The following is a 10,326-nucleotide window of genomic DNA, read 5'->3' as shown; positions in this document are numbered from 1 at the left end:
TATTTTTTAAAAAGTGAATGTTTTGGACTAAATTTATATTTTAGTCATATGTTTATGAGCAAAATTGACCTTTACTCTTCAATTTAGTTATTGGTGATTTAATTAGTACAGCACCTCTCTATGTTCTAGTCGCATTTCATTTGGTTTGTCTCATTTTATTTAAGTGGTTTTTTATGAAAAAAATGACAAATTTTGCATTCCTTCCGTCCTATAATAATTGTCACTTTTTTTCATTTCAATTTATCTCACAATAATTGTCACACATCATTTTTATCATAAATGGTAAGTAGGTTTCACATTCCACTAACTAACTTCACTCACATTTTATTATAAAACATGTATATAAAAAAGTGGGTCTCACATCCTATTAACTTTTTCATTCAATTTTTCTTTACATTTCTTAAAACTCGTGCCCACAATAAGAGTGGCAATTATTATAGGACGGGTGGAGTATCTTATAGAGTACTTTATTATTACCCTTACACTCAATTATGTCTCATACAGTATTTTATGAATAGGAGTCCCGTTTTTTTCCATTTTAGTCCATCTGTAAATAGGAGTCCCGTCACATTATAACTATAAATGGTAATAGGGTCTCACATTCTACTCACATTTCATTTAAACTAATATGTACAAGTGAGACTCATATTCTACTAACTATTTCCACCTACTTTTCTAACATTTTTTAAAACTCGTGCCACCAAGAAATGGAACTCCTCATGACAGACGGATGAAGCAATATTTTATATTCTACACGCTCCTAATGACAGACGGATGAAGTAATATTTCAAATTTGGAATCGGATTTTTGCTCGATTCGATTCGACGCCGAAAATCCAAAATTTAATGAAAAATGAATCTAATCTGATTCGATTGTCTGATATCCAAAATTCGAACTATGAAATTTGATCTAATCCAAAAAAATTAAAATTACATTAATATAGAAATTTAAAATTCCAAAACCTGAAATTTGAAAATTGAAAATCCAATAAAAAAATTCTGAAAGTCTACCTTTCGAATTGGTCAACACAAATATTTCATATTTGTAAGATTTGTTATCATAATATATTTTTCTTATATAATATATATATAGGATTGTTAAAATGCATCCTAATTTGATATCAAAACTAGGACTAAATGTGAACTCTTTGATCAAACAATAGAGGGTATACTTCCTCTGTCTCACAAGAATATACACTATTTCCTTTTTAGTCCGTCCCACAGGAATATGCACTTTCTAATTTTGTAAAATATTTTCTCCCTAATAAGGTGAGACTCATTTTCCACTAACAATACTTTAATTACCTTTTCTCTCTACATCTCTCTTACTTTACCATCCTCAAAGTGCATATTCTTTGTGGACAAGAGAATAAGATTTTTGGTCATTTTAATATAATGTCAATTGGGTGTTAAGGCTTTAAAAGATCAAGATAATTGTAATATACATATAATTTGAAAATACACACATTTTATTAGCATTATATACATTGCAATTAAGGCAGTAGCCCAGGCAATATAGTGCAGTAAAAGAAAACTATTTGCAAATTCGTAAAACATATCCATAAAAAAATCCTTGTCGGACTAGTCCTTTTTTTACGGTTCCATAAAAAAACTAACAGTCATATCATTATGCAATTAGCGTTGACAATTACTCCCTCCGTCCCAGATTAAGAGTCACTTTTTTCCATAAAAGTCCGTCACAGTTTAAGAGTCACATTTAGAATTTTTCATATTTGGTCATACAATTTTACCCCATTCTTCATCAAAATTACATAACAATGCCATTATCTATATTAAAATAAACCAAAATATCTTTTAAATCCAAAAAGTCAAAAGGAACCCACATTCAACCAACTCACTTCATTTATTACACACTCTACCATCTCACTTCATTTATTACACACCCCATCATCTCACTTCATTTATTACACACTTCAACTCTTTCTTAAAGCCCTAGCCATAACAATAAGTGACTCCTAATCGGGGACGGAGGGAGTAGTTTTTTAACGGAACTATAAAAAAAGGAATACTTTAGCGATATTTTATTTTGTTATGGACCCGTTTTTGAACAAGTGAATATTTTAGACCAAATTCGTATTTTGCTTATATATTTAGAACCAAAATTGACTTTTACTCTTTAGGAAATTATTATTTGACTTTATATTGGAAATGAGTGAAAAATTAGTGGAAATGTGGATCTCATTTTTATATTACTCCCTTCATCCAAAAAAATAGGGGACTTTTGGTATGACGCGGGTTTTATGCAAAATTGGTAAATATGAGAGATGTAGAAAGAAAAAGTGATTGAAGTATTGTTAATGGAGAATGAGGTTTACCTCATAATGAAGATGCCTATTTTTATGGGATGGCCCAAAATGGAAAAAGAAGATTATTTTATGGCACAGAGGGAGTATTAATTTTATACTCCACATGTTCCTTGTTAATTGAGTCAATTTTCTATTTTGGGAAGTTCCAATATAATTGAGTCATTTTTATATTTAGCAAAAATTAACTCCCCGTCTTAGTTTATTCTCTTTTCATCTCTCTTATTTTATTCACTACCCACTTAACACACTATTCTTAATCTCCGCGCCTAAAATAGATGTCTCTATTAACAAGGAACGAAGGAAGTAGTAGAATGTGGGTGTAATGGGATAGTGGAGTATGGAGCCCGCTTACTATAAATGGAATAAAACAAATGTGTAATTAATTAAGGACAAAATGGCAAAATGTGCCAAATTTTGGCAGACGAAGGGAGTACTAGTTATTATTGTATCTATTCTTCTAGATTATTTTTATTTTAGAGGAAAAAATATTTTGGTTTGCGAACTTTGCTAAGGTATCAATTTGGTCCGTAATATTTGAAAATATTTTTTCAGACCATTAACTTTAATGTAATATAGTTTGTGCTACTTTTTACTATTTCAAACTTTTTTTTGGACAAAAATAACCTCAAGCACATGAAAGGCATTTATTTTAGTTTATTTATTCTCCCTTCTTTACTAAAATATTTAATTTTATCCTTAATTTTTTTTGCCTCTTTTTAAAAAGAGATAAAAAAATGTGGGAAAGACAAAAGAAAAAGAGAAAGAAGAGAGTGGCAAAAAAAGTAAAAGAGATAAACTAAAACATTTTAATAAAGAAAAAAGAATAAATAGACTGAAATGCCCTTATGGGCTAGATGATACTTTCGTTCAAAAAATTTGAAATAGTGAAAAAGTAGCCCACACGACATTATGTCGAAAATAATGGACCTTAAATGATATTTTCAAATATTACAGACCAAAATTGATACCTTGGCAAAGTTCGCGGACTGAAAAAAATGTTCCTTCTTTATTTATATTTATTTTTATTAAATTAAATTACAGCATATTTTGTCAATTTAATATTCAAATGAAATTGCTTCTATACGAAAAACCGTTATCTTAAATTACATTTTCTTAAAAATATATTTGTATTTCAAATTAATATTAATAAGTATACTCTATTCGTTCTACCATAAGCAAGACATTTCATTTTTTCACTCATTTTAAAAATATGATACTAGTATAAAATAGTTAAAGTAAAGAGAATGTAAAGTAACCGAGTCTTCCCTACATTATTCTTTTTTTTATTTTACATTCTATCCACTTTAATCATTGTATATCATTTTTAAAAAAATGAATGCAAAAATGAAGGGCAGAAGGAGTACGTTTTTTTTTGCAGTGCACTGTGAATATAATTTTTGTATGCTGTTTTGCGGAATTTTGGGATATTGGTGATGTATAATTAATATTTTATACTATTTTTTTGCATTTTAAAATTGTGTTAACATAGTTTTTTGTATATTGTATTGCAAAAATTTTAAATTTGGTGTGCATTTTTTTTAGTACGAAAAATGATCGGGAAAATCATCTAAAACTAAAAGACCTTAATAATTTTATATTTTGAAATACATTATATCTTGTAACGCATGTGTGATATACTCCAGTAGTTAAATTAAAACAGAAAAACTTGATAACAAATGAAAAAGGTTACAAGATAATCGAAGCCCTACATTTAATGCAATAACATGGGAGTCATTAAAGTTTATGAGTATGAGTAATAGATTATATAAACACGTGATACACCATTATTCAATTGCAAATATATTTGATAAGTTTACATAGAATTCGTAGAAAATGCAACATATACAATACAATAACAATGCAATGTTCTGAAAAGAAAAGAATCTCAAACTCAATATTTAGTAAACATAAGTACATAACCCTAGTTAGGAATACGCAACTTCAAAGTTGGGACCTGACAAGCTCTGCAACTCTCGCAACACTGCTTCTTCGTTCTTAAAAAGTGGAAGCCAAACGCTAACATTAAAGGAAAGATCGTCCCCGTCTAAATCCATTTGTTCCTCTACAATCTCTTTCGCACACTTCACCACTGATTCGCGACAATCAACCATCTGTATGCTTTGGAGCGTGGGTATGCATCCAATTTCATGTGGAATATTCTCCAACCCTTCTAAATTGAAAAGATAAAGCTTCTCGAGATGTGGAAAGATGGAGTCTTCTTCTGTAGTCCAGTGTTTTAGGCTAGCGCACGAAAATAATCCCAAGTATTTAAGGCTAGGAAATTGACCTTCACATATTTCCCACTTTCCTGTTCCAAAACATCCAAGCCACAACTTGAACTTCTCAAGAAGGGGCAATGAACCGATCTTTTCCAACATCATTTCCCATTCAAACCCACCGTTTACCGAAAGAGTCAAGCTCTTAAGGTTTTGTGGAAACATGAGCTTATACAAGTCACTTCCTCTAAAATCTAACCAAAGTGAGATGTGGAGGTATTCTAAATTACTCAAACATTCAATATTGGCCAAACAATAATAATCATCATGCTCCATTCCCTTTCTCCCTGAATACATTATCTCCAACTTATTGATATTGGGAATTCTCTTAACCACCTCTTCGTCGCACTTGAAATTGAGTACTCCCGTAAGGACCATTAGATTCTCCATGACAACATCATCAGTTGAAGGATCTGGAAGAATTAATCTTCTCCCCTTCATAGCAATATGCCTGAGTTGAGGCATTTTCCAAATCTCTGTAGGCGCAGTAGACTCACTCTCGCAAGAAACAATCAAAGTCTGCAAATTCCAAAGGTGTCCGAACGAAGAAAAAATTGAGGACATCCTGGCAATCTCAACAGCAAGGTGCCGCAAGTTAACATACCCAGACACGCGAGAATTCACATAGCTTTCGTCGTTGTAATAACGAAATTTGTATGCATGTATTGTCCTCAACAATCTAAAGTTATGGCCCTTAGGAAGTTTCCCATGCTCGCGAATGATTGAGCGAGCATGCGACATAGATTGCAACTCGTAAAGCACTTTCACCTTTGAAGTCTTTCTGCGTATAACAACGCGACGTTGGCTATTTATGCCTCGAGGACTAGACTCTCCTATCACATGATAAAACCCTTCTTTCTTGCCCTGGTTCAGACATATATCTCTTAGCAAATCATGAACTTTGACTCGTTTTATGTTTCCAGTAGACCCCAACTCATCCACTAAAACAAGATTTCTATCCACTAAGTCTTTTAATAACACTTTCCCCATCATTTCCAAACTTTGGCCATCCACAGGTTTAAGAAATCCTTCACAAACCCATAGCTTAACGAGGGTTGAGACTCGAATTGCATCATCTTCTTCAAACACACCCATGTATAAGAAACAAGGCTTCAAGTAGACTGGTAAGTGATTATAGCTCATTTTCAACAATTTTAAGCAATGCTTATTATTGTCTAAATTTACTCTTGAAGTTAAGTTGTTCCTTATTGATTCCCAACTTTTTTGGGTGCTTTCAATATTTTTCAAAAGACCACCAACTACAACAATTGATAGAGGAAGTCCCCTACAATTGTATGCAATTTCTTTTCCAATTTTCTCCAATTCAAGAGGAAAAGGTTCCTCTCCAAACACAGTTTTAGAGAACAAGACCCAACTACTACTCTCATCAAGAAATTCCATTTGATGGCTGTACTGATTGTTTAACCGGGAACTCAGTTGTGAGATCCTAGTTGTCACCATTATTCGACTATGTTTCCCATTGTCAGGAAAGTAATGTTGAATACTTTCCCAAGACTCAATGTTCCACATATCGTCCATTACAATTAAAAACCTTTTACCCCACAAATATTTGCGGAGCTCTGACCCTAATTCTTCTTCACTCCTTTCACTAAGAGTTTCCTTGTCTTTCTTAGTGGCTTGAGAAACAAGCTCACATAGAATTTCTCTTGTGTTGTATTGTTCGGAAATAGTAGCCCAAGCACAAATATGAAAATGGTCCGTGATAGTTTTTTTTTGATATACAGTTTGAGCAAGAGCGGTCTTACCTATTCCGCCCATACCGGTGATGGGGATGACCTGGCGACCGGATTCGTTTGACATGAGCTTCTCCATGATCCCGTGCAAGACATCATCAGAGAACACCATCATGCCACTACTCTTCTTCCTACTGGAAGAAGAGACAAATCCAAGCGGTTGATCACGGACCACCACCACCACCTTCTCCGTCTTGGTCTCCATTGCCACTTCCTTGATCCGATTCATTTCCTCTATCACATTTTGTACCGCTCGATACAGCTTGACCGCTTCATCATCATCTTTTTTTGATGAGGCATTTCTCTGATCCTTGGGACCTCGAAAGAAGTTGAAGAAGCGCCTGAGTTTGGATCTACTGAGGTGAATCTTGTCAACAATATGAGATTCGATAACATCCTCAGTAGCATAAGCTGCGTCAGCAATCCGCATCTCCAATGGATCCGCTTCGTCGGTGTCAGAAACAGGGGACTTGTAATCTTTGAGAAATTCTTGCAGGAAGGTAACATTTTCAGTGAGAGATTGAATTTGGTGTTTGTGGAGAGAGATGGGTGGGGAATGATGGTGTTCTATTGCATCAATGATATTCATTAGAGAAACCAAAGCTGCATAGGCTGCCATATTACTAACACAATGTTGAAGAATACACTTATGAGTTATGATGGCTGAAATGATGAATGATAGTGTTGGTGATTCAGATTTATCATGTCCAAATTCAGGCAAATAGGGATAAAATATGATTTATGATCTTTCTGAGTAGATTCAAAAAGTGGATAGGTTTTGTACAAGCAAGTTGCCAAGATTGTATCCCAAGCAGGCTGGCATATTCCATTTATTATGAGCTGGTTTTTTGTAGTAGTGCAGATATATGAGTATTAGAAGTATGGGTATATTTTAAAGAATATTTCTATCGAAAAGGTTCAAATAAAAACTTTTTTTAAAACAAAATGTTAGAATTGATTGGATTGGATGTACAAAGTATTTGTATTTTTCCAGATTTAATGTATAAAAGATGCACATTGTAATAAAATTTATGTGTATCAATGTAGTGTATAAACTAATCCATCCGTCCCATTAAAAATGAAATGTTTTTATTTTTTGGACTGTCCCATAACAAATGAAACGTTTCCTAAAATGAAAATAATACTCTCTCTATATTTTCTTCTCTTACTTTATCCTCTTTTTAATTATATATAAAATAAATGTTTCCTATTTATTCGGACGAATGAGTAAAAGATAATCAGTCTAAGTATTAATTAATAAATAGGACATATTTATGTGACTAGCTGATGCTTAAAGCTGAAATGATGAGCTATTGCATGATGATGGCTGCTTATTTTTCATGTCCCAATTCATGTATCAATGACTCAAAAGTATAAAATATGATTAGTGATGATGATCAAGGTGGTTGGTATAAATATTTGGAAATTTCCGAGTGGATTCTAAACAATGGGTAGATTTTGTCTAACAAGTCGAAAAAGAGTTAAATATATTATTGAAGAAACCTTTGCATATTTTAACAATACTTTCTATGAGAGGTTGAAATAAAATAATTTCAAAAATGATATCGTGGAAATCAATTACTGTATCTATAAAAGAGGCAATGAACTAATAAAATAAAAATATATTTATATACCCATAGCCCCATACTATGTAGAACTAATGCAACTGAAAAATAAGTCACTTATAATTTATAATTACTCCCTCAGTTCTACTACAACAATTGATTGATTTTTCTTTTTTTTGTTATATTTTTACAAGTGATTAATTTTTATTTTCAACAAAATCAACATATTTACTTTCTCTTACTTTATTTTCTCATTTCTATTTATTCTTTTTACTACTTTATTATCCCTGCACTTAACTTAATAAATACTATTAATATTTTCTTAATTCTCAGGCTCAAAAGAAATCAATCATTTGTAGTGGGACAAAAGAAGTATATAATTTAATATTCCTTTTGTACCCAAACAATAGTTTTCTTTTTCTATTTTGATCTGTTTCACAAAATTAGTCAACTTCCATTTTTACAAATTTCATCTTTTAAGAGATGGACCTAATTTTTCACTAACAATACTCTAATAATTTTTATTTATATTTCTCGTACTTTGTCAATTTCATATAAAAATCCGTGTCGTCAAGTTCCTATTTCTCGGGGACGGAGGGAGTATAAATATAATTTCTCATTTCTGATTTTAAAAATGTTTTTATTTGGACCCATCTACCCAACAAGGCCTACCCATTTTCATAGTAATTGGTGTGATATTATAAATTTCTGAGTAGATTCAAAACAATGGGTATGAAGGTTTTGTACAAGCAAGGCACCAAGTTTGCATTCCAAGTTGGTAATTTATGACTTTTGATAAACATTGCAAGCTGGAAGATGTCAAATTAAATTCCATTTCTTTTTATTTGAATCTAACTACTATTTTGAAGTCCTTTCTTTAATGGTGCAAATATAATGTAGAAGAAATATGGGCTCAGTTGTATGAATACTTCAATGCTAGAAGTGGTCACATAAAAAAATTTAAAGTGAAAATATCAATAAAATATTTGCACTTATCTATATTGAATGTATGAAGTATGGACATTGTATAACGTTATTGTAGTGTATTAAAGTGTATCAATGTTATTTTTATGTGAATCGTTGGATAAGAATTTGATAGAATGTTTATTTAGCTTCTAATAACACACATGAGTTATGAGAGACTTGAAATGATGAATTATGGCAAAGGTGATTGGGGCTGATTTTTCCCAGTTCATGCATTGATCGAAGAATAAAATATGAATAACGATGATCAAGTTGGTTGATATGGATCTTGGAAATTTCCAATTTGATTCAAATCAGTGGGTGGATTTTAATTTATAAGTAACAAGTGGATACAATTTTGAATTTTTTTGAAACATTGCAAGTTGGCAAGTTGTGACATTCCATTTCTTTGTGTTTGAATCTGATTAATATTTTGAAGTTCTTCTTTTAATGGTCCAAATATATTGAAGAAGAAATCTAGGTGTATTTGCTATACTTATAAAGGATAAGCAAGAAATAAAATGATTTTAAAATTGTACATCGAAATTAAAGGGTTGACAAATAGGGGCGGTGCAATAGTTGTCGCTGATAATGGATGACAGACGAAGAACAAAAGTGAATCATCCCATTGTATTATACATATAAGATCTTACATCTATTGTCATTTTCGTATAGTCCTCATCGAAAATCTCATTTGGAATATATTGTACTAGAAATGACAATAAACTTTTGTCCTTAATTTTCATCCTATTACACTAAATGTCATTGCTGAAAACAATAAAATAATACACTCAAACAATTACCCCTGTACCGACCAGAAATGAGACTTCTAATAGGGATCGAGGGAGTAACTATATCAGAGCTAATAGGAGAATTCAGCCTAAAAGACTAGCTTGTTAGAAGAGAGAGACCATTTAGTCTATATACCTCACACCAGTTGTTCTCACAACCGATGTGAGAATTGAGTCAGTAAGAAGCTATAATCCTTATTCTTCATCAATCTTTTCAATAGTTGTTTTGTCCTTGATCGTTACAAAAGGAATTACAACGGAAAGGAGTGAAATTGGATGAATATAAAAGATACACTTTGTGGAGATCTCCATCTACAATCGCCTCATAACTCACAACATATTCAAATGAACGATCCATTGAAAAGTTAACTCCTAAATTCTTAGCCCATTAAACTTTGAGGCCCATGACCATTCTTAGCCCATTAAACTTTGAGGCCCATGACCATTTACTAGGTCCACTTACCTTAGCGCCAGCATGCAACACCTTTCTATCTCACACACACGTATAGAAGTGATATGTGGCACAACTCTCATAGGAACGTTTCTTGAACATTAGAATACTTTTTCATTATTTTTTAAATTTACAAATGTTTTCAAAACATAGAATCATGATAATGAGAAAGAGCTAAACATGAGAATTTATTTTAAAGA

General features: G+C 32.0%; 1 protein-coding gene across 1 annotated transcript; it reads right to left on the bottom strand.

Annotated features, from left to right (window-relative positions):
• Positions 1–4,251: 4,251 nt before the first annotated feature.
• On the bottom strand, positions 4,252–6,975 carry LOC121782719 (putative late blight resistance protein homolog R1B-16). Its single transcript, XM_042180668.1, has one exon. The coding sequence runs from the start codon at positions 6,973–6,975 to the stop codon at positions 4,252–4,254; it is 2,724 nt and encodes a 907-aa protein (XP_042036602.1).
• Positions 6,976–10,326: the final 3,351 nt, after the last annotated feature.

This window comes from Salvia splendens, chromosome 20 (genome assembly GCF_004379255.2).
Source record: "Salvia splendens isolate huo1 chromosome 20, SspV2, whole genome shotgun sequence".
Taxonomy (NCBI): Eukaryota; Viridiplantae; Streptophyta; class Magnoliopsida; order Lamiales; family Lamiaceae; genus Salvia; species Salvia splendens.
This window is presented reverse-complemented; position numbering and strand designations above follow the sequence as displayed.

Excerpts from the sequence above, each read along its gene's own strand:
- LOC121782719 (XM_042180668.1), bottom strand. The coding sequence starts at position 6,975 with ATGGCAGCCTATGCAGCTTTGGTTTCTCTAATGAATATCATTGATGCA.